The sequence below is a fragment of the Genypterus blacodes genome, unplaced genomic scaffold (assembly GCF_046128005.1).
Source record: "Genypterus blacodes isolate CSIRO-AG114 ecotype Tasmania unplaced genomic scaffold, CSIRO-AGI_Gbla_v1 ptg000072l_1, whole genome shotgun sequence".
Lineage (NCBI taxonomy): Eukaryota > Metazoa > Chordata > Actinopteri > Ophidiiformes > Ophidiidae > Genypterus > Genypterus blacodes.
Window position 1 is genome coordinate 297,024 of NW_027466882.1, and position 24,883 is coordinate 321,906.

Consider the following 24,883-nt stretch of genomic DNA (forward strand, 5'->3'; position numbering starts at 1 on the left):
ATCAGTGGGACAACCCAAACTTTGTGTGTTCTTTTTTTTTGGTAACGTCACTATTTGATTGCCTCAGTTTGTCTTCTATCCCACGAGATCGAGCCTGCGTGTCACAGTCGCCTAGCGCGTGATAGACTGACCGGTATTTCTCAACTGTGTCGGGAACAATAACAGCATTTTGCACATTCAGTTCTGTTGCGCGTGAAGAATTTCAATTGATTCATACATTTATATATTGCAAGCTGTGTTTGAAGGCAGAGGGTCCATGCAGCAATCATCAGTGTATGTGGACAACAAAAGCTGGTCCACGTTTCCTTGAGCATCCGCACATATTTTCAACTCCACGTACTGAAACTTCTACTGTATCTATTTACTCCGTGTCATATTATTCTCTCCACGTAAAGGTACGATCAATTCTACAAACCAAGACACGGTGACAATGTTGCATTCAGAATAAGTCAATACGGTAATAAATAGAGAACAAGGTCCAATTTATTTCCAAGTAACAAGTGCCCGGACGTTGCAACAGACTCTACTTCGTGTCTGTGTATGCCCATGCCTTATTAATGGGTGTGTGTGTGTGCCTTTGTGTATACATGGAAGCAAATGGTGAGCAGCCTGCATCGTCTCAAGGTGGCTTTGGTACGCATTTGTGTTTATACATGCCCACAGCTCCAATGTAAGGCCTGTCGACGTGTGTTTAAAAAGAAAAATGTGCAGCTGTCCTCTTCCAGACGCCTATCAGAGGGCCTTGGCACTGGTGGTGAGAGAGACGGTGTGGGACACGGGCTTCTGTGGGTAGCGGCTGTAGTAGTAAACCTGGAAAAGGATGGCAAAGTCCACGACCACCTGCAGCAGGCCGCATGTCCAGAACTGCACGGGAGCCTGAGTGAGCAGGAAGTATCCGGTCTTGAAGGTGTCGCCGCTCGTCCACATCAGCACCATCTTAATACTGAGAGAGAGAGAGAGAGAGAGAGAGAGAGAGAGAGAGAGAGAGAGAGAGAGAGAGAGAGAGAGAGAGAGAGAGAGAGAGAGAGAGAGAGAGAGAGAGAGAGAGAGAGAGAGAGAGAGAGAGAGAGAGAGAGAGAGAGAGAGAGAGAGAGAGAGAGAGAGAGAGAGAGAGAGAGAGAGAGAGAGAGAGAGAGAGAGAGAGAGAGAGAGAGAGAGAGAGAGAGAGAGAGAGAGAGAGAGAGAGAGAGAGAGAGAGAGAGAGAGAGAGAATCATGTACACAAGGAGGCCGATTTCATTTTATTTGCAAGTTGTGGCTATCATAACCATAATCACATGCATGCCAGACTACATTTAAAGATGATTTGACCAGGCCTTCAATTTCTCTCACACACATTTACCCCTGGAGTCAATATGTTTTTGCACGATGAAAATGCAATTTGAGCGCCCAGGGTGCATGTTAACGACGGGTGAAAAAGGGGTCAGAGTTATATGTCCGTCGGAGCGTGGAAGCATGCAGGGAAGAGAAAAAATCTGCCACAATAAGAACTGTGTGGAATTGAAATAATGAGTCGACACATCTTCTCATCAACTCTACATCCTGTGGCACATCGCAAACCATTAAACACATTTCCGGCGCACATCTCAAACGGTGAGCCCGCAGCTCTCAGGGCGCTCGTGACAATGCAGGGGGTGAGTGACAGTTAAATAAGAGAAATGTTGTTTTTCAAAGCAGGGAATGCGTCCATGTGACTGAAGAACTCCTTGAAGCCTTTTCTGTGTCCTTGAACTGGCACTGGGGAGCTCAGAGAAAACAACTAATGAGATGAAAAACAAAGTTAAATGAGAATAAAGGGGGGAAAAAAACAGGAAAATGAGATAAGCCGCAGGGTCCAAACATATAACTTTACATACTCGTCGTATTCTCTAGGACATCGGTTCCCAAAGTGGGGTGGCGCTACTGCAGGGGGGCGCAGCGTGGGATTGGAAGAGGAGCGATTTGAAAAAGTACCGCCTCAGGTAAATGAATGAGGCGATATTTCTTCGTCTCGTTGCAGGAGGATGAGCGTCCGGAGCGCACATTACACCGATCAGCCGTCCCGTATTGTTTTATAAATCGTTCCCCTCCCGCGAAAAACTTCTGATCTATATAAGGGGGCGGCAAAAGAAAAAGTTTGGGAACCACTGCTCTAGGACGTGGCTTGCAGCTGCATGCAGGAAATGTGTTAAAGCAGTGCTGATGTGGGTTACTGCTGATTGTTATGACAGCAGCTACACAGCTCTCCACTTTAGCGTCCTTATATACATTAAACATTGTGGGCGCCTTGTGCTTTGGTTACACTATGCCATTTCATCTGACTTGTAGAATCGGTATTTAAAAATCTAATGAATAGGTGATCTCAGTTACACCGCGACGCTTCAATGCCAGCTGCAGGATCAGATCTCAGTTCGGATTGAATCATCCTACGCAATATTCTAAACAACCGGAAACCGATGCGCAGGAGCGGTGGACTACTGCCAAAATCAGATTCATCAAAGAGTCTCTAACACAGTATGTAGACATCATCTTCCTCCATGAATGGCCATAGACCTCTGCTTTACCTAGGCTACAGAATGCACTGGCCGTCTATAAATCACCCTATATTGTGTTTTTATCCGAGAGATGGTTGGAGGCTCTTCCTCGGTTATAATGTTGTTATGGCGGTGTATAATTATGTAGAACACCTGGGGGTTCGGCCTAAAGTCTGGATCATCAGACAATTTCTGTTTCTCATTATTGTTTTGTTTGTTTTTCACATGCTTATTATTTAGTATAAATTGGTTTGCATTCCATGGCGATAAGCTGCCGGTGATCTGGCTGGAGAGTCCAGGAGTGGTCAAGATTTGCCCTCAGTTACAATATGCCAGTTAATGTAGTATGTTCTGACAGGAGATGGTGTACATGTCACATGTAACCATGGCGATTTACACATATCCAATATGTTTTCAACCGAATGTCCCATAGATCAGACACAGTCAATCTAGGTCTAATCTAGTTGTAATGAGGCCATAACCATTATACTGAAGTAGGGTCAAGTATTGGCCAGAGATGCAATGTCACAAGCTACAGCATCTGTAGGTTCTTTGAGTGAAACAATGCAGTGAAAAAGGAAAGTATGACGAAAAAAAAACCAAACCGGATGAAGCAGGAGTCTCTACGATGGCAGGTTCTTTACCTCGTATAAGCCTCTTTACAGATGTAGAGGAGGGATGAAAGGTAATCTAGTGTTCCTTTCCCCCCTGCTGAGCTGATTTTGCGGTATAGTTCACCCATAACCCCTCTTGTCTTTCTGTCTGCATGGCCAAATCTTGCAAAATCCCCTGCTGCGTTATTCATCCGTTCGGCTTCAGCTCAGCCATTATCATTTGTACGGCCGGTTTGTGCAAACCTTGCTGTTTTCTTCACACTCTTGCTTTTTAACAACTCTTGCCTTGCAGTCTCTCCAAATGTTTCTACTAGCTTGTGTCTTTTTCCTTTTCATAGACTTTTTCTGTCTTTCCCCCCAACCTTCATAAGCCCACTATGTGCTCCTCTCTGTCACCACGTGCATTCATCTTCTCCATTGTTGCCTGGGCTCTCTGTACCCGTCGGCGCTTGCCTCCTCCACCCTCCCGCCTGCGTCTCTCTCAGTAAGGAGCTTGTTAGCTCTGTATGGAAGAGTCCTCCACCCCCTATTCCCACAGTGGCTGCTGCCTGAGTTATGACAATGTGTACCAGCAGGTAATGATGAGAAAGGCAGGAATTGTGTTTGATCAATTCTTCTGCTGGTTGCCTGATAACACGGGAGGGCTGGGAACAGAGGGAGAACATGCCTGGCTACTTATTTGTCACTTTCAGAGGACATATGGAGCACACGAGTGAAGGCACACCGGGTGCCTGGCTGAACTGACAGAGATGAAGAGGTGGACCTGCACATGAAAAATAGATTTACCATAGCGCGCTGCAAGGCTATTCTCCAGCAAGTAAATTACTTAAAAGTATATTACTTCGAAACCAACAGATTGATATCAACAGTAGATAAGTTCCAACATTTCCAGCATTCTGGAGGTCAAGACGACATGGTGATTGGTGATTACTAATAATAAGTGAAGTGGCTCAGATAGACACAGACCTCACTTACATCCATTTCTATAATCACAGTGATACTTCTCCCTGAAAGACAACACGTCACATAAAACAAAGTAGACAAAATGTAGCTGATCAGTCCAATTGGTTGATTAAAAATAAGTCAAGAAATTGGCAGGGAATAAATGGTTGCATGAAAGAGCAGCTGACCTACAACACGAATAGACGTAAATTGGTAAAGTTGCTGGGTAAGTTAATTAAACCACATCTAATTTAGTTCTGAACTTTAGGTCAAAAGGTGCCTTTACATCTCTGAGCTTTTCTACATTTAATTATATCTGTAACCATTCCACTTCATGAATTGGTGGCTTAGTAAAGGCTGAGTTACTACGCAAGAAAGCTTTGAGAAATACCAAGTAGAAGTTTTTGTGAAGTACAATAAGAAAAGGAGCTGGGAGAAAAGGAGCTGGGAGAAAAGGCGTGGAAAGGCTGAGGGATTCAGTTATTTACCTTCAAATTACAGCAGTCTGCACTCTGAAATGATCATCTCCATCATTTCACACAGTGTTGTATTATTGACGGTAAGCTAAGGTTTGAAACTGCGGCTGTACCTTTGCTGAAAGCCATGATTCAGTAAATATAGAGGAAGTGAGCTACAACTGCATTATTTTCATATAAAGAAAGTAATTGAATTGGTTTTGTCGTGTTCTTTTGTATGAATGTGGAGGCTTTGGGAACGGATGACTGCCGCTTCTTTGAAACGCTGAATGACTCAGTTTGGAATAAATGAAATAATCTTGCGGTAATTTTGCGGCTAGATTGTGCAGAAAGTCGTTTATAAAAAAAAATAACACAATATGCAGCAAAGACAGCTGATCAGTAAACGTGACAGGACGAGAGTTTTACCCTGAAGGACCGAGAGACAAACGGATACATCTCCATCTGACCCAGTGTAGAAAAGCACCCCTGCTGTGATGCGAGCAGAGGAAAGTGGTGAGATAATCTAAAGGTTCTCCAGCTGTAGTGATGCACTGATGGGAGCAGGCACAGCGCAGCATCCCTATCAGCCACATTCTGCCACAGAGGTCATCTTAAGTGGGCACAACACACATCTGTGTATATGTTGGTGTGTGTGTGTGTGTGTGTCTAGTGTCCTAGTGTGGATAGAAGCATGCGGGCTAAATAAGGCTGTGTGTCTGTTATCTAGCATAGTGGGATGCACCTCAGGACCACAGGCCTTATAAGGGCGCAGATGGTGTCTGGATGACCCATCTCCCCGTTTTGTGTTTGTGTATTGCACTTGCTTTTATGGCAGGCTCATCTGTGTCAGCAAGTATCTGGCTGCAAAGGCTCAAGACAGAACAGGACATTAAAACTATTAACGCCTATAAACACCTTCCAACCCAACACACACAGACAAACATACACATGCAGATAAAACTGGGGGAATCTAAGAAATGTGACAGATGTGACTTGATTACAGGGCCAGTCTGAACACAATGCAACATCATCTAATATGCATAAAGCTTAAAGTGGCCTCATTACATTTTTTTCAATTAATGGTCTATGTTGAAACCCTCACAATTAATTTCTACGCTCCCTTGATGCAGAACTGCTGTGCACACAGAGTGAAAAAATTCTAATTATAGGTACTGTCTGTTTAATGCCCCCCTCCTAGTAAGCCTGCCCGGTTGTTGACGTAAACATGTTAGAAAAGTAAAGAGCTACTAAGAGGCTTTCAGGGCAGCTCGTACATTTTTAAAGCCGCAACTCTGACTATGATCAACACCGATTCTCTACTTAATATCACACACACACACACACACACACACACACACACACACACACACACACACACACACACACACACACACACACACACACACACACACACACACACACACACACACACACACACACACACACACACACACACCAAAGGAACAAGCGGACACTTTTTGCTGCTAGAAGTAATTTTGCAGACAAATGACTGCATTAAATATTAACCGACTTCTAATTAATGAAACTATTAATTATTCATTTTGATTGACAAAAAGTCAATTCCCTTCCCAATCCCTTTTGGTAAACGAGCACAGCCACAGTTGAGTTGACGTGAAAGCCCTGCTGCTGTTTTAGGGCCGTATTCCAACCTGGCTTGTTTGTTACTCTTATTCTGAAACCTGAAGCACTTACACCCCTCCTAGATTGGTTGGTTTTGGCTGCAGACTAATGCGACGCTGACTGGATGGTCTTGTTATTAGTACATTTGTGAGGAGTGTCTCCTATATTACCCAATTCAGAGAAACTTGATTCCTTAATGGCATAAACAGGAAGAGGGCATTGTTATTCCAGTGCAAATGGAGTTGAAGCTTTGTGGGTTTGTGGCAATGGTTAATGGAAAAAAAAGTGTGTGTGTGTGTGTGTGAGTGTGTAAGTGTGTGTCTGGCATGTAGCAACCCTCTACTTAGTAAACGTATTACTTTTAAGTAGCTATTACCACTACTGTGAGATAAACACTGCCAGTAATTCATGCCTGTGCACCCCATACTCTGTGTGGTAAAACACTGATTAAAAAATGTAAAATATAATAGCTTTACCATGGATTTGTTTAGGGAGTAAAGCCTACAAAGGGATCTGTAAGGATGGGGGATCAACAGGTGAACCTGGATGAGTAACAAAGTAAGGAGATAAATGAATGTAGCCGGAGAGGAGAGAACAGCTGCATCACCGTGAGAATGTGGGGGCGATTAGAGAAAACCCCTAAAGAGCCATTACGCCAACGGAGCAGTCGCCGGTGTTAAGCGGCATCCGTAAGGTTAATACGGAACCTGATTGTGGATGAAAATCAGACAAAAATAAAGACCCTCAGGGGAGGAACACCCTCAGCGCAGTGCTCATCACCCTCCCCCCCGACTACATGATCTACATCTCATTACAGTGTGTGTGTACATCGCAGGACATCCATACTGGCAACCTTCCAACTCCATCCCTGCCTACTTAAAGAGGGGTGAAAAGGTTGTACCATTGTGCGCCTGAATATGCAACAGCAGGAAGTAGTTCAGATTGTTAATATGCTCCTCCAGTCAAAGCCCTGGCACACTGGCTGGGGCTTTAATTGTGGGGGGGAAGTCAGCTTGATGTTTCCCATAAGGATGCACTGGGATTTAATTGTTTTTCCTGCTCCGGGGCACTTAGAGAGAAAGACAAACTTTTCCTGTCTGTTTTTGTCGTCGCTCTGCTGCAAATAAATGTCTACGGTAATACACAAATGTATTGCCGTGACTACTTTGACTCATTATATATCCACTAACCCTGGTTGATCACCTGCATACGGAGAAATAATGTAACCTTAATGCATGCGACCATGAAATAAAACTAAAAAGCAATAGTGAGGGATAAAATGGCCTCACTTCGAAGGATGTGGTCCATCTTTCCACCTGCACTCCCCCGACCACTCTCTCTCTCACACACATACACAGAAACCTTGAAGAGAGAGTGCTGAGGTAAAGTAACCTAGCAACTGCCTGCCAAACTCAACAGGTTGTGCATTAAGGGAGGATAGGACACAAACAATAAACAGAGCTGGATATGACACAACGTTCTGTGCCTTCCATTGCGGCTTTATGGGCCCTGGCTGATGGCGATAGAAAGAAAACAAGCTGCTGAGCAAAGACAAAGAACAAAAAAAAAAAAGAGTCCCATGTCTCATATTTACAGAATATTAAAGAATATTTGAGTAGTAAAGAAACCAACCAACCAAAAACAGTTAAATACGATGAATGTAGCTATTATCTATGTAATACCGTGCTTCACTTCACGTCAGTAGGAAGCAGACACGTCAGTAGGAAGCAGACGTTCTAATTTGTGCGTCAAAGATCGCCTAAATTGACCAGAACACACTCCTCGTCACATTTTGATCACAGGCAACATCACAGACCTGACCCAACATTCACATACCAGTTGGCGTGCTAACTAGCCTATATTTATACACTGTTGTACCCACTCTGACTGAAAACATCACATTTGCACTCAGTGGGCTGGTGAATCAACGTGTGCCAGCGGGTAAAGCAGGCGAAATGAAAACGCAGACTTCAAATGCAGCCTATGTGGATGGATGACTTCTTTCCATACATACAGTAGGTAACTTGGTGTATGTTGGAGGTGGCAGACGGGCATTGCGTCGGTAGGAGGGAGGAAATAAAGAAATATATAGGGCACGGGACAGGGAGGGCAGGCCCAGCGTGGGAGCTGTCGGGGGCCGGTTAAGTGGACAGGCACCCCAGCTGGAGCTCTCATATCTGTCTGCTGCCACAAAGCCAGCCAGCGGAGAGGAGCAAACACTGCCGGGAGCCATGACACACAAGGCAAAAGAGATTTTCATCAGGCGGTGTTTGCCGCGTGGACCACCACCTACTGGGAGTCTTCTTATACAAACACTATCAGCTTAATCTCTGGGAAAAGAAATTGAAGTGTTGCTTTTAAACCGTATCACATCATCAGTTCATTATCATCTCGCTTTCAGCCTCAGTCGACTTATCCAGCACTTTGTAAATGGTTATAAAAGCTGCAACATATAAATAAATGTGGATATAGCGTATGGAATTTTGTTTCCCCCAAGCCTTTCATACAGTAAAGTGTTTGGGATTGATTTTGAATCTGTATATGCTTTAAAAAAAAAAAAAGGAAATCAATCAAGCCAATAATTACAGCTGCCTCTGACTTGATACAAATCAACATAATACATCAAAATGATATATTAGCAGCAGATACACTGAGACAGAGTACCTCATTATCACATTGATTTCCAAAGAAACGTAAGAGGCTGAACTGTCGTGGTTGCGTAATAAATAGTTGTCACGGGGCCGTGTGCTTACGACGTATACTTCATGCTAGACAGGTGCCGGAAATAGATAATAAGCATGTGCCAGTGTTAATGATGTGGCAACACCCCTGCGTCTCACTTACATGTAACGACCTGTCGGGATGGCAGTTTACAACCGCCTCCCCTAAAAACTAACCCAACAAAAAGTCGTTAAGTGAAAACATGTTGTTTATGCGTAAAAAAGCTCGCTGGCAGGTGCTCATCAATGCTTTTACATCTAAAAGCGGACACTGATTGTGTCCAACGATTGGGAGAGTTCCAATCTGAAATCAGTCAGAACATTCTCAGAGCCTCTGGTAACATTAATACATAGTGGCCTTTATGAACAAAATGGCACATCAGGATTTGGACATCATCATCATCATCATCATCAATCCATGGTGCCTCTTGGTGACTCTTGGTAAACTAAAATGTAGTCCTATTTTCTTAAGGGTCTATTCTGAAGGCATTTTTTTTAAGGAACGATATGTGATTCAACAAAAAAAAAGTTTTTAAATGAACAAAAGAAAGCAGTCACACTCACACACAGCCTGACTGAAATGCCATCTGACTCATCTACATAGACTCTGTTTGTTTGGTATTGGAGTTAATACGGTTTAAGTGATCGACTAAGTGTAATCTTTAGTTTTGTTGACAATGTGTCAGAGAGGTCTCGGTTGTGATTGTGTGATACCGGGCTGCATAGTATTACACCGAGAGGCATTTGGAATATTCTAACCTTCTTAGCTTTATGAATGGGCGATCAACAAAACAACACTCGATCAAAGAGAGTAATATTCATTGTGCATGCAACAGGAAAAGAGGTAGGAAATTCATGATTTAATCAATACCTCATTCCCTCTGTGGACTTGTTCTGGTAATTGCAGTAGAGCTGGGGCGTGCCCAGCATCGCCTCCGTGAAGACAGCCAGGAAGCCCAGGCTCTCCACAAACAGGGCCGAGTCCAGGAGGAGGTAGGTGATGTAGGCCGCCACTAGCGTGAAGGCGAGAACGCACTGCACGTAGTCCACGAAGCGACTCCACGACCAGAAGTGGTTCCAGTCAAAGTCTAAAAAGTGCAGAAGACAGCAACATGAAAAATGAGTCCACAGAGCTGAACAGAGAGAGAGAGAGAGAGAGAGCGAGCAGAGAGAGGAACTCATCAGCCGGAGCACTGTTATCTATGTGCACCGCCCCTATCAAAATAAACTGAAGAGACATAGTGCAGTGATGTTGTTCCACCGGTCAAAATGGATTTGTTTCACACACATTATAGGGCAAGAGTTTTATTCTATTTAGTGAAAAACAATTGAAGATATGTCAACACAGTAAATGATGGGACTTAAAGGAGACTTGGGGTCAACCCTGATAATCAGTGGATCCTTCGTTTACAAGAATCGGGTTTCCAGTCTGCAAAACTTCAAAAAGAAGGAAAGACAGAAAAGCCAGGCCAGCCACTGTTAGATAACATTAGTGAGGTAAACTTGAAATTTTGTACTGAAAAAAAAAAAAAGGTATCCTGAAAATGAAAAGGATGTGTTCCTTTTGGAAATAAAGGTACCGAGTAAACTTCAAGGCCATGCACTCCTTTGATAGTGATACTTCTTATGTACAAGGAGAAACTGTGATTCATCCCTTTGGTGCCCATCCTTCCTTCCACAAATCCCTCAGTGGATTGAAATCTGAACAGCAGTGTGGTGAATGACATCACAACATTAACAAAACACTATTATAAATACAAAGAAAACATAGGTTCTATTATTGATAAAACAAACAATAACCTGATACACGAAACTCAACTCGTACAACAATATCTATCTACTTGCTTATCTATATCACAAATAGGTTGTAGGACTGTACAGGTTCTAGACTCATTTCTCATTTAGATCTTAACACACTCCGGCTTAAACTACCACTTCATGGAGGGGGATGCTTTGTGAGGGATTGAACACGGTGCAGAGTCCTTAGGGAGGTGACAGTTGGCCCAGGTCAGAGCCTTTATCCCCACTGGGCACAGTCGTAATGAGCCAAGCGTGACTCTGGACAGTGATGAATGATTTAAAAACCGTGTTCTCGACCTGAATGCCTTTCATGTGGCGTCTTTTATTATCAAGGTTCCTCGAAGCAAATGATTTAATATAGATTCAAGGCAGAGCAGCACTGGCTTTCTATAACGAGCAGCGGCGTCCGTCACATCAGGTGGGACTTTTTAGGCACAATAACTTCAATCAATCTATGATTTTAGAGTGGGGAATAAATGCTTTACCTTAAAATAAAACACATACACTCAATCCCCTCCATTATACAACCCCCCCCTCGATCCCTGTAACCTCTGTGACGCTGAAACACATTCAATATATCTCAACAATACAAGCGCAGGGAAAACAATGCACACATGCTGCTGGTTCAATGCAAGAGGCGAGGGGACGAAAAAGATTTAATCAGGGAAAATCTAATCATGGCTGAGAGTGAAAGATGTTGCTGCACAGCTATACAGTACCTGCAGTGGGATTTACACAAGCCTCAAATGCAATAAAGCCATTTGGTTTTATCCTGTTTAAACAAGGCTCTCCTTATTTAAAATACATATCTAGGCACTCAAGGGAGCCCTTCTGTATACGGCTTAAGCCTCCTGCTCCTGGGTAGTCAAGTAGGTATGACAGGAAATGCTAATGAGAAATTATCACGGGACAAAAAGCACGAATACAGCGCTTAACCTCTGACTATTTTAACGGAATTCAATGAAGCTCGTAATTCTGGGAAATGTCTGAAATGAAACAATAGAAAGTTTTATGACATTTCAGTTGAATGAGCCATTGTTTTATCAGCGAATTGATGGCGACCGATATGACATTTAGTTGGCATTTTTAAATGAATACACAAGGCAGACACAAGGCAGAATGGAGAGTAGGCCGGCTTTGTGATATTGAGCCAATCCAATTGTTCTTTTGTGACCGACAGGTCGAGCAAATCTAATTAATGGAACAAAACCAGCCTCGCCGTGCATTGCAAAGCCAGTCAAAACCTTCTTATTGGACAAGATGTACACAACATCTACTACACAGGCTATTTAAAAGCAAGTTCCTTGGCATAACAAGTCAAACCAGGTCCAAAAAGGGGAAAGGTTGTCTTATATTTGAACACAATGAGGTGTGCTAATCAAAAGAAGTTTGAAAATAGGTTTAAAGGAGAATCTATTTCTGCTGTGAGTGATACCAAGAGAACTTTGAGAGCTGTTCTGAATGGAAAGTCTTTGCACGTCTGTGAAGCCCTTCTGGCAGCAGGACCAGGGACTGCGGATCGGGGCCAGCTAGCACCAGCCTGGCTCCTCACTGATAACAGCCAAACACTGAGGGCAGCAATCGGGGGCAGCAGAGCGCTGGTCGACACCAACCAGGCTGCCAAGGACGTGCACAGATTCACACTAAACACTTGACTGCATGCTGTATCGTATATGCAGCATATGGCTTCAGGTGACGCTGCGGCCGGGGCCTCAGATTGTGCTGGTAACTTTCCTAAAGAATTAAAAAACGACACAATTCTCTCTGAAATACTGTAAGTTGAAACTGACAAAAGTAATTCGTACCCACCACTCTTCATCCCAGATTTCACAGAACTGACAGTTTGACTTTGATTTTCAATGTAACGTATCATTTCAAACAATGAGAGGAATCGTTTGTTGCTGGCGATGTGTTTACTGTCTGACAGCCTTTCTCAATTGATGTACCATGGTCTGCATAGATTACTGTGGTAGCAAACCAAATTGCTCTACTTGGCACAATAAAGTCTAAAGTATGTCTGTACCGCAGTAAGACAAAAATGCAGTGTATTATGTATGCATAGAATAATGCACGGAATAATATATATAAGTTACTGTATTACTTAACTGGTTCATGAGAGCATGTCTGGTGAGCAAGAGCATACAGAGATCACACAGATTACTGGATAGTTTACATGATGAAATACAATTGCATCGTCTAGGTCCGTTTTCATCGTTCGCAATTTCCAATGCGATTTCTGATAAGGGTGTTTACATTGTTTTTTACATTTGTTTACAACAAAGGTGGTAGCTGACAGGGTTGTGTCACGGTCGTGTGTCCAGCTGTTTACTCTGTGTCTACTGCCCTGCCCCCCCCCGGGTGTGGCTTCGTCCCTGCTCACTCTCCGGCTCCCTCCTGATTACCACTCATTCATCTCACCTGCCCAGCTTACACACCTGCCTCCCATCAACCCGTCAACTCAACAGCACATCTACTCCCGTTTTGCCAGATTGTTTGTGTGTCTCGTAGCTCTCCAGCGTTACCTTAATACACTTCCTATGTCTTCATTTTTGTGTTTCAGACAGTTTTTCCCCTTTGATTGTTCTTCGTCTTTCGATGTGTGCATGCCTCGACTGTGTGACTTTGCCTGTACCTGCATGATTACAACCTTTAAATCTGTTACATTAGCTTTTTGACTGAGTCTGCATTTGCTTCCACTCTCACTGATTGTCAAAGGGTTCTTTTTAACCCTCTAGCTAGTAATCTAATGTGGTCAATCCACTTAGCCTTCTAAAAGGAAAACACCCTGCATTTGTTAAAAAAAAAGTAGCAAACATCAAATTATTCATTATGAATAATAGGCCCATCTAGAATGTTGAATTATTAAAGCCACCCTCCATTCAAACAAACGTTTTACTTGTGATCAATCCCTTAACTGCACATCAGATGGAGAAGGAAGTTGATGAGAACCTACAAGCAAGATTTGTGACGTCACAAATCAGAGGCCACTCAAACACGTTTCTAAATGCACAGAAAAGATACATCTGTATTGAAACATGCCTGTTGTGTAGCTGTGTTTATGTGAAGAACAGAGTCTAGTCAGAGCTGTGAAGTCATATTCACATATCCCTAGCGTTTGGTATTCTCAGTGATGGCTCCGCAAACTATATTTTTCTAAAATCTTAAAATGGGTCAGGTGGGGATCTTAATACAACATGGCAATATGTTATGTTAAGCATATATTTTCCAGTAGCCTCACACGGCAATAAATCATAACTTTGTGAGGCTTGTCGTGTTGACCTTTTGTTGACATTATGTCCAAGGTGTTGACTAGGTTTGTTTTGAAGCCATAGATTCTATGGCATAGACGGTGCTGTATTGGATTGCATTAGTCCAATAAATGTTATTAGTAAAATCTGTCTTTATCAAATACACACAGAGAAGTCTCACAGATAAATTACCCTCAAACATATTACTCATGACTAGTGTATCAATGAGTAAAAGAAGATTCATATGTCTACCTTTAGTTTGACATAAATTGGTGGTGAATTGGAAATGATGCTGAGTAGCCACATGATCTTTCAAACAGCAGAATGTCAAGTACAAAAAAGAGCATCGCACAGTACTGTCCCTCTGTCGTACACTCGCACTCTGTGAGCCACTCATTTACCCTCCAGCATCCTCCTGTTCCTCTCTCATCCCCATGTTGTGTGGCAGCCGCAGTGGCACTGTGTGGGAACAGACTGGAGCCGCAGCTCAGCTCAAAGTCGTGTGGACATGAGGAGGAAGACACGGGTCAGAGTTGGAGATTTTAGCCGCTTGTTTATCGAATGTTCCCTGCCGGCTTCGGTTGGGCATCGGAGAGTCTACAGGGGTAGTTGAAATAATGGCTCGCTGCCACTCAAGTGCGACCGTGGGAGAAATGGGAACATTATTGAGAAAGGCAGTTATAACAGCCCGGGAAATTGAATCTCGGGATTTCGACGAGGCTTAATTTTCTGAAAGTTGGACAGGGAGCTTTTTCGCGGTGACTAATAGGCTTTCGCCGCTGAGCCAAAGCACAGCATATTCTCTGTATCGCCTCCTAGACTTGAATATCCGTCTCTTCTCTCCTCCAACAGGTCGGCCAAAGCAGAAGCCTGGAGGTCTGGCCTCTACCTGCCCTTAGAGAGGAGAGACAACTGCATCCACACAACCACATGATTTATTGTATGCTGACAAACCTAATGAAGCTGTGGGATCAGACTGACAAATGTGCCAAAAAGGATAATAGATAAGAAATGGAAATCCATTCCACTGCCATGTAGCAGTGTAACATCATTATCATGAACATCACTCAATCACTGTAACACAATCATACTAACTGGAGTTTATGAAATTCTTCCTGATTCGTTTTTGTGGAAGCCTCAACCGGCGCTGGGACACAATACCGCTACATTTATTGGAATATTTATACATCTCATAGTTGTTAAACATACCATAAAACAAACATTCTTGTCAGATGAACACATTATTTTTAAAGAATATAGTTTTAATCATTATTTATTCTGCTGTATTTGAGTATGTTTTCAGTCATATTAAATGTTTTACACAGACTTCAATTGAATTTTCTACATATTTTCACTTATATTCCTATATCATTATTAGGTTTTTTAAATGTTTTATTATGCATGATGTGTTTATTCATCTTATCCAGTATTTCATTTGACTTTGATCTCTACATAGATTGGTCATATGGGTGTCTGAGTCTTTTATTTTCATTTATTACTCAAGAAACGTCTGACTTGCCCTCAAAGGCCTCGACCCCCTTGACAAGTGATATGGGATTCACTTTAAAGGGTTTCCATTTCAAGGAAGTTATAATCTTGAAACTACTACAACAACCTCATCTGAATGTGATGTTACTGCCTGTGAGGAATAAACCCTCAAACTATTGGGGATCCTCCAACCACAGAGGCTTAACGGTTTGCACACAGGACTGGAGCATCACTTTGAAGCAGCATGAACATGTATCTGTGACAGGAAGCCACTCAACAGCCAGAGTTTCATCTTTGAATTATTAGAAACAACCTGTCTTTCAAACTTTCATCTGCACCTGAAGGATCGACATCATTTCCCACTCTGACATAGCCGAATAAGTTTGATCTTTAAATCTAGTTAAAAGATTGCAGCATGCAGTCTTCCATACTGATTTCTCTACTACACCTACCCGAGCTGCAACACAGGAATGGAGGCTGTGAAAGTGCATTTAAAGCAGATGGGCCTTGTTCTGAATAGGGGTTCTTCTCTAAACCTGTGTATATTTCTACTTACATGGTGCAATTGCAGCTATCCGATACACATTATGAAGAACAAAGTCTCCATTTAAATTGCAGTTATGACGGCTACAGTCTTATTTGGAGAATATAGGTACTGCTATTTAACGTAGGAAGAATTGTTGGTCTTTTTCTTGGCACAAATGTCAGCCTGTAATTAAGTTTGAGGTGAGTGCCTGGTGTGATAATGACACCCAAACCTCCATGCTGCTGTGAGAACAAATATGTACTATGATTTAGAGAACAGGGAGAGAACAAGCTGAACAATCTAGGGCAAACTGTAGTGAGTCACCGGCAAAAATGTCCTTGTGTAACGATCTCAGCTGACACTAGTCTGATGGCCGATGTTCACTGGAAGCTCATACCAACTTGCTTTAACATATTTTCTCTGCAGTATCGCCAATCTTTTTACATCCTGCAGCCTTGACATGAACCACAGTGGGTGAAGGCCTCTGAGTGAGGCTGTGTGTCGAAACAACCTACAGTTATGACTCAATTTTCATCTTCTTCTTTCCTCCTACTATTTGCCTTCATTCTTTCCAACAACAACAACGGACTACAACATGCTTAACTCTTGAAATTTCTGATACCAGACCAATGTGCAGGCACAGAAGGATTACGGACCATAGCTTTCCATTCATGTAGCATCGCATGGTGCTTGGTAGAGCTCCCTGATAGACAACTGTCCTTAAGCTAAAGCCTCTGGGACTATGAAACAAGTTTTGGGCAAAACAGGTCAACAGCAACAAGCCTGGACAGTGGAAAGTGATGCAAACATCCCAACTACCAATCTGTGGAGATAGAAGCCAGACACATGAAGTCACCGAACAGAAATCCACAGTCTGAAGAGTGATACAAAACACAACTTCAATATCAAACTGTATTATATGTACATACAGGATAAAGTCACTCTAGTCTACCACATACCCATACTACAGTGCACGTGTTGATTTCCACTGCCATCTAGTGATCACACCAGGGAACTATCACTGACGGTTTCTACTTGCAGGCCACCATGTCACATGATACTGTCAAATATTGCAAAAGAGCTCTTGTTAGTGTGTCCTCATATATTGAAATACTCATTCAAGATGGCTCGGGTTCTTCAAACTGTCAGATCAAATTAGCTGGACCTGCATCTATGACAATCAGCCTACAAGTAGTGTCTTAAAGGTTGATACCACTAATAACTTTTAAGCAATTGATCGAAAAACATCCGGCTTCCCACACCAGTGACCCAACAGTCCCGACATAATTCCGATGTCATATATGTATCCATTGTAATGTATTGGTATGAAACCAAGTGTAGTTCAAAGCTCACATTTTAAAAGCAGTTAGGAGACACAAATTAAAGACATTAGCATTTGAGTTTACACAAAACCTCTGCCATTACAGGGAAGACGCATTACAATGGCATTCCAGTGCTGAAGATTAAAGTAAGAAGATTACTTAGATTGTTAAGAACATGCATGAGGTTAACTTTTAGAGACAGAACTGTGTGAGAGTGTATTTTCAAACTCTGTCATTGTCATTTCAAACTTCAAACAAATCAAGAAGCAAGGCTATTGGGATAGAAGTGGCTTCAAATTTGACTGATAAGGCATCACGTCCATATTTGTGAAGCATTAGTTAGAGATTAGACTAAATCACTGTAGTACACACACTGTAGTTAATGTCATTTCGTATGGAAAAATCAGATAAGCAAAATCACATCAGCACAGGGTTTTTACAAAGATGGATATCATGCAGTCGTGAAAGCATCAGGCTGCTGTTAATGAACAGATTTGTGCCATGAATCATACACGGATGCAATAGGAGATTTACATGCCAGTGAAATGGAGCCATGCTTCATCCAAACGGGTCGTAGGAGCGTTAGTCATGACGAGGGAGAGCCACACGGACACACACACATGGAGAGGGAGGTGCAGGCTGAACTACAACTGATGTTTCATGGCAGACACATTAGGTTGTGTACATACCCAGAAAGAGCCTCTTAGGGATTCTGACCTCCTCGTCCGTACTGTCTGTCGCTACAGACGAAACAGGAAAAGGAGAAAGAGAAGAACAGAGCTTGGTGTCTTGAAGCCAGAACTGATTGACGTCCTAATCCGCGATTTTGTAAAGTGGCAAGACGAATCCAGAATTTGCGAATATGTACAGTATTATATTGTCCAACAGTTCAAGTCATTGTGAAGAATTAGTGACCCTGCAATAAAACGGACCGTTCTCTGATTAGTCTGGTCGCTGCACACACAGTGTTTGATGCAGAAAGACCTCAGGAGTGTAAAGGCTTCAGTATATGTCATACTTAACACTACTTTTACTTTCTTCTTCCTCTTTTGTGTCCTTTGTTGAGGATCTTCTGATAACTTCCTTTCCTACTTTTAACGAGGACGAACAAACAGGTGCAGCTCAATAAATTAGAATCTGGTGTTGCCTAGTGAACCAGACTGAGAGACACTTCAAAGGCTCAGGAAACCTCAGCAGGTGATTTGAGTTAATTAGCTGATTGAGGGTGACAATGTGAGTCTACAATATTGAACTTTTTCATGAGCTGTAAGCCATAATCATCAAAATTAAAAACAAATAAAGGCTTGAGATATTTCACTTTGTGTGTAATGAATCTTTAATATACGAGAGTTTCACTTTTTTGAATTGAATAAGGGGAATAAATTAACTTTTCCACGCTATTCTAATTCATTGAGCTGCACCTGAACTGACTCCTTAACCTTTTTTGCCATGAAAAAAAGATTTTAGCTATGAAAGGTGGTCACAGGTTTCTGGGCTTCGAGTGGAGCCGACGGAACGCGCAACACTTTAAGAAACACGTTTGAAACACGCTTGACACACAATCGGTTGACAGATTCCCTGGCATTCCGGTTCTCGTTCAGGTGTCACGCATTGTGTTATCCGACGCCGTATCCGGGGCCTTAGCAAACATCAATCAAGATCCCCACCCTTAGGCAATGTTCCGAATGTCACAAGGACAGGAGACGCAACTAGGTCATCAGGACTTTACAGGCCTGGACATCAAACATCAACACTCTGTACATTGGATGGCAGTTTAGCTGGTAAAGCGTCAAACACCTGACTTAAAACTTGCAAAGATATGTAGAGGATAGAGATACATACATACATACATACATACATTCATACATGCATACAGATGATAGAGAATAAGGTCAAGTGTTTGCTAGAAGTGTAATGAATATCTTTACACAGCGGTAAAGAAATGGTGGTGCCGATGGTGAGGTTTTACTTTTGGTTATGGAGTTTCTGGCCCAAGATGAATAAAGGTCCAAGGTTTAGTTTGTGTTTGTGGCTCATTCTTCAAAAAGTGCTGCATCTAAATCATTTATCAACTGAGTGGACATAAAAAACTAAACATCAATCCATCTGATGGTGACGCTATAACAGAAACACTTACATTTTGACAACAACTTTGGAATCAAGTTTGTCGGTGATTGATCTGTCAGATTTAAATATGTACTCAAACATTATGTCACTATGCGGTGAGAAATGAAGCAAGAAAGATGTAAAAGTACTGAATTTGCTGAATGAATGCAACCTGTTCTTCTCTGTAGTGTGTCAAAGCTGTGCACTTGTGATTTTAGCCTCCAACTGTTGTGCAAGTGTTGGTTTAGGCAGGATTGTTCAAACAGTACAAATGTAAGGGGTGGTACCTGTACAAAACCACACACACACACCGTCTCTGAAATAGACAAACACACCACTGTCACACATGCTCTATAGCTCCACAACACTCCCACACGCTCTCAAACCAGTATGCACATAAAGTAGAAGCTGCACGCACGCGCACACGCACAAACACACACACACACACTTTACAGAGCTCAAAATGTACTGTAAAGGGGCCCTGCCGAGGGTTTCTGACCTATGAAGGAGCGCCGTTTGGTGTTGAGTTCAGTGGCCGTGCGGACGTTGGTGCACAGGTTCAGCATGATCAGCATAGTGGCAATCATGATGATGCTCTGCCAGAGCAGCAGCGTCTCAAAGTAGCGTCCAAACCTGACACAGGAAAACACAAGTGGGGAATTATGAGTAACTCACAACGACAACAACAACTAAAATCTCTCCCTGCTGCTCCTCTCCTCCCTTTACTCACATGGCAGCAATAATTCATTTAATCCCAGAGAAAGGAGCAAAGAGAGGAAGACCAAATCAGGACACCTTCTTCTATCAACACTTTTATTTAAGATGTTTGCTGGAGTCACTTAAGTTTAACTATGTGAGGATTATTCCAGTAGGATCCCCAGGACTTTGTGTTGCTATTTGTTGACACAGTAATCAAAGTAGTACAGTAACGGCTACATCAGATGTTAACAAAACACAAAAACAGCAGTGGATTAAACCCTTCTATTTTCCTTTATAAAGACATGAAGGTGCTAATTTTTCATTTAAAATCAAATGCGGCACAAACATTAGCAGCAGTACACTTATACACTATTAACCTGATCCATGTTGCCTGAGCCAAACTGATGCTGATGAGCAAGGCAGCATCTAATGACTGATGGTCTAATGTTTCTTAAATGGTGGAATAAGTCATTTTACCTGAAGAGTATCCTCAGGATGTTCGCCACCAGGAGGACCAGGCACACATAGGTGGAGAATCCCTCTGCGTTCTGAGTCCGGCGTATGTCTCTGTACTGGGGCACGTATGGCACCAGCCCACCGAACACCATGGCCCCGGCAGCGATCCATGACACCAGATTGTTAAACACCGACACGATCTGGTTAAAAAGCTCATCTTCCATGTTTAGATTGCGTATCAGATTATGATCTAAAAACGAGAAGATGTGAAGTGGAGCCCCCTGTGCTAACAAGGCTGTCACTATTCGGAGACTTTTAACAGATATTTAAACTCCCTGTGACCGCTTTGGGAGATCGTAAAGAGCATTATCCGTGTTTTTCTTCCATTCACTATCTTTGCACCAATCACACGAAGAAGCAGCTTCTGCCACGACACCACAAACCGAGTGATGAATCGGAAACGATCAGCTAACGTTACTGGAACAACCGGCAACTGGAAAACCAAATATCACACGTGTTACTGTACTGACCCAGTGGCGATGCTCGTTAGAGGCAGCAGTAATACTCGCATTGTTTTCTTCGTCATGTCTAATCTGCTCTCATCTGCACACGTCCCGGTTTCTTAATTCAACACTTCCGTTGATGAGAGCTAGCTAATATTTCTTTGAAAGACTGTGTGTACATAATTTTGCAGCATAAACCTGCAAGATCCCTCAAATAATATAAAATAACGAGCTCCTAAATTGCTCTGGGAATCTGCATACATGCATCAAATTGTTTTGGTACAGCGTCTCTGTGTCTAACTGAAGCACTAATGGTGCTTTTCTATCAACTACCTATAAACACGAGAACAGAAGCGACATACTTCCCCAAATGTCACGTGACGTCTTCATCAAAGACGTTCAACTAACAAGAGCATTCACGTATCCATTGAACGGCGTTTGTTCTGCTTCTTTACCTTAAATATCCGGCAGATTAGACGCATGGACTGACTGATGCTGCCATCCACTGTTGAATCTGAAAAGAGCATAACCAGTGGAATAAAAATCTGCATTTGCGTGGCACCTTTCATAAAATTAATACTAACAATGTAAAGCCTTGTATACCAACTAAAGCGCGTGGATACTGGAAGTGGGTCAGAGTAAGCTAAAACTGGACTGAATGCTGAAGTAACAATGTCGAAGTAGGTTTTCACTCACAAGGAATTTGCTTTGGTGTTGATATAATGGTATATATCTCTATCCCTCTATATTTATATTTATATCTATAACTCAAATTACTGTAATTGAATTATCCTTCTTGTAATAATTACGAGTTCACATATAATATTTCTATGAATCTAAAATCTTGTTTGTGACCACTTATAATCCAAAACAGCAACAAAGTAGATGAAAATGAAAGCCGGTAGTTTCCATATTTAAATTTGTAATTTGTTTTAATTTAAAAAGAAATGCTCAACAAGCAAGACTAGTTTACACGTAAACGTATCATGCTACGATACACGCCCTTGTCAAGGCAGCTGTAGTAAAACAGAATAAGGAAATAAGAGAAAGTAGACCTTCCAAAAGAAAACAAAAAAGCGTGACAATCGATTTTGGGAGAATGTCCAGTACCACGCAAACCATGTGACTAAAAGAGTAATGGATGTTTACAATTAATACAAATTAATGAATTCCAATTACAGATTGTATTTTTTTTAATTGTTTATGACATTTGACGTGATATTTTCAATTTTATATTACAAATCGTACTTTGACCGAGTTTAACGTGTTTTGCAACCCTATGTTAATCTTAAATAGTAATTCCTCGTTGCAGCATTAATACAATATTCGTACAGTAATCCGTTGTAAACTGGCATTGATTCTTTTATTTTGAATTGCTGAATAGGTTGGCCGGAAATCATAATGTTTTTATCCTGACAAGTCAACTACCTCAAAAGTTGTGGGAGTCCCAGCCGACGTCCTGTTTGACAGATCGATCAGTGAACCTCTTCATTAAAGCTGCTGACCTCCATGTGTCCCCAGCTTGTTTGGGTCCATTCAGACTGACTTCCTAAGGTTTTATGTGTTTAGAGCAACGATGTCACAAACAGACTGCAGAGCTGCTAAAGACATGACCTTAGCGGTGAGCGGAACTATTTTCTTACAATACAAGAAATACATACTAACATTACACTAAACTACGTTACGTTTTATGCTACGTTACATTAAACGTACGTCATGTTTGTGAATTCCTTTAGATGGAAGAAACGATGCAGCGACTGCAAGGAAGATTTCAAGCGATCTCTGACCAGCTGAACTCCAAATATATCCTTTGGACAACTAGAATGTTGTTGTTATTATCAGTAAATACAGACGCAACGTTGTTGCCCTAAGAAATTGACTTGCAGTAGATTGCTGCTAACAACAACTTTAGTTTTCACAGCCGTCATACCGGTTTCGCTGACTCAGCACACCTGAGTGTGTATGGCACTCCTCGTTAACTAGCTGTCTCTCTCTCTCTCTCACTGACTCACTCACTCACACACACACACACACAGGCATGGTGCTGCACCGTTCACCTGTTGCCCTATGTGACGTAAGCTTTCTGTTTAAATGCATTAGTTTGACCTCACTGGTTCTGAACGGACACCACGTTCAGATGTTCCTTCCAGATGTTCCCTAACTTTCTCACTAGCTGAAATGGGAACGCGCATCGATGGGCTGGAGACGAACGTTGCTCAGCTCATGACACAATCTGGTATGGATGAAGCCATTTCAAAGTAAGCCGACGCCCTGTGTGATGCTCCCATCTCTCACATGAGCTTTCTGCTGCGCTGCCAAGAGTGAAGTTTAGCCAAGCTTGTGCTTTTTAAGGCACTGTTCTCTCACCACACAAGAGAAAACTATTCATTTTATACTCCCTGCTCCTGAAATTGTACATTGAAATTACTGAATAAAAGATACCTGTGGAATAAAGTGGCAGTTTCTTTGATAGTGATCCTCTTTCTGTAAGCCTGCTTAGACCCACCACACACAATCAGCTGAATCCACGTTGTCATACAGCTAATTTTTTAAAACATTTGTCGTGATTAAGAACTACAAGAATAGTATAATTTTCGAATACATATTACTAATTTTCCAAGAGATTTTCCCATTTCTTTGAGCTCTTACACAGGTTTCATTTGTAAGTAGTGAGCAGAATTATCATGAAGTGGCACAATTGTGAACTGGGGTCTTGGTGATCAGACTGGATTACATCATTACTTGCTATAACGTGTTTGTCAAAATGCTCATTTTGTAAATCCTATCTTGTTCAATATTGCAGCTGACATGAGAACACATCAGAGTAAATGCTTAATAGATTCCAGTATGACGTTCTAAGAATATGAACAGAATTAATGTCATACCAGGTTACTGAACGCAACTTGGCAAGCAATTATAGATGGAAGATGGAAAGCCTTGCAGGATCGGGGCTCATGGAGGACTGGGCCCCATACTGTAAACGAGGTCAGTGCAGTTCTAGTGAGGATACACTGACATCTTGTGGTGGAAGAAGTAAGTGCAGCAAATGACCCAGGCGCAAACAAACTCATATCCTAGCTCAACTCAAATTTTGAAAAATACATATGTTAGAGGAACTAAACTTTCAACTGATGGGGAGAAAATCTATGCAGCAGGTACTCAGATATGTTTAGGTGCTAAAGCCCATACAGACCTGAACATATTTCAGATACTATTTGATCTTTTTTCATCATAGTTAACTGATCATAATGGTACCACAGAACAAACTGTGTTTACAAATACACAAAACATTTTTCCCGCTACAAAATTCATTCCAAATTCTTGAAAACCTTTTGGAATTGTCCAGTTCAAAAATATCCAATGTTCTATAAGCTCATTTGACAAAAAATATGCTGGAGCCACTGCCAGGGGTCATGGGGCAAGAGGCAGGGTGACCCTAGAGTGCACTCACATTCACTCCTATAGCCAAATAAGTTATTGCAACTCATTTGTTTGTAGGAAACAAGAGAACCTAGAGGTAATACACGCATATATGGGGCGAACACTGGAAGGGCCCTGTCAGATTTGATCCAAAGACTTTCTTAGAGGAGACAGTGTATTGTGTAATTCTTTGTACACACACAAGGTAACTTTTGTAAAATTTGTCATGCACTCTGATGAGATGAAGCTCAGTACTGAGGCTTCCCAGCAGAGGGGGATAGCTTGCTGTCTGGACCTGAAAGTTCAGTAACCCTGCCAACCCTGAAGATAGGATGTGTAAAAAAAAATCAAACACTGTAACCAAGTTTTTAATATAAATCTGTAAAAATGAGAAGTTTAATGGTAAACATGAAAATGACAGAGTGATT

At 42.0% G+C, this 24,883-nt stretch overlaps 1 protein-coding gene across 2 annotated transcripts; it reads right to left on the reverse strand.

Annotated features, from left to right (window-relative positions):
* slc66a2 (solute carrier family 66 member 2) lies at positions 1 to 21,413 on the reverse strand. Of its 2 annotated transcripts, XM_076157131.1 has the most exons (5): positions 20,554 to 21,413; positions 19,877 to 20,010; positions 17,961 to 18,011; positions 9,759 to 9,975; positions 1 to 943 (listed from the first exon to the last, which is right to left on the reverse strand). In XM_076157131.1, exons 1-5 carry the CDS (start codon positions 20,754 to 20,756, stop codon positions 733 to 735), a joined length of 816 nt encoding a protein of 271 aa, XP_076013246.1. In that variant the 5' UTR covers positions 20,757 to 21,413; the 3' UTR covers positions 1 to 732. The 2 variants fall into 2 exon arrangements, with proteins under 2 accessions (XP_076013246.1, XP_076013247.1); XM_076157132.1 differs by lacking the exon at positions 17,961 to 18,011.
* Between the last annotated feature and the right edge of the window lie 3,470 nt (positions 21,414 to 24,883).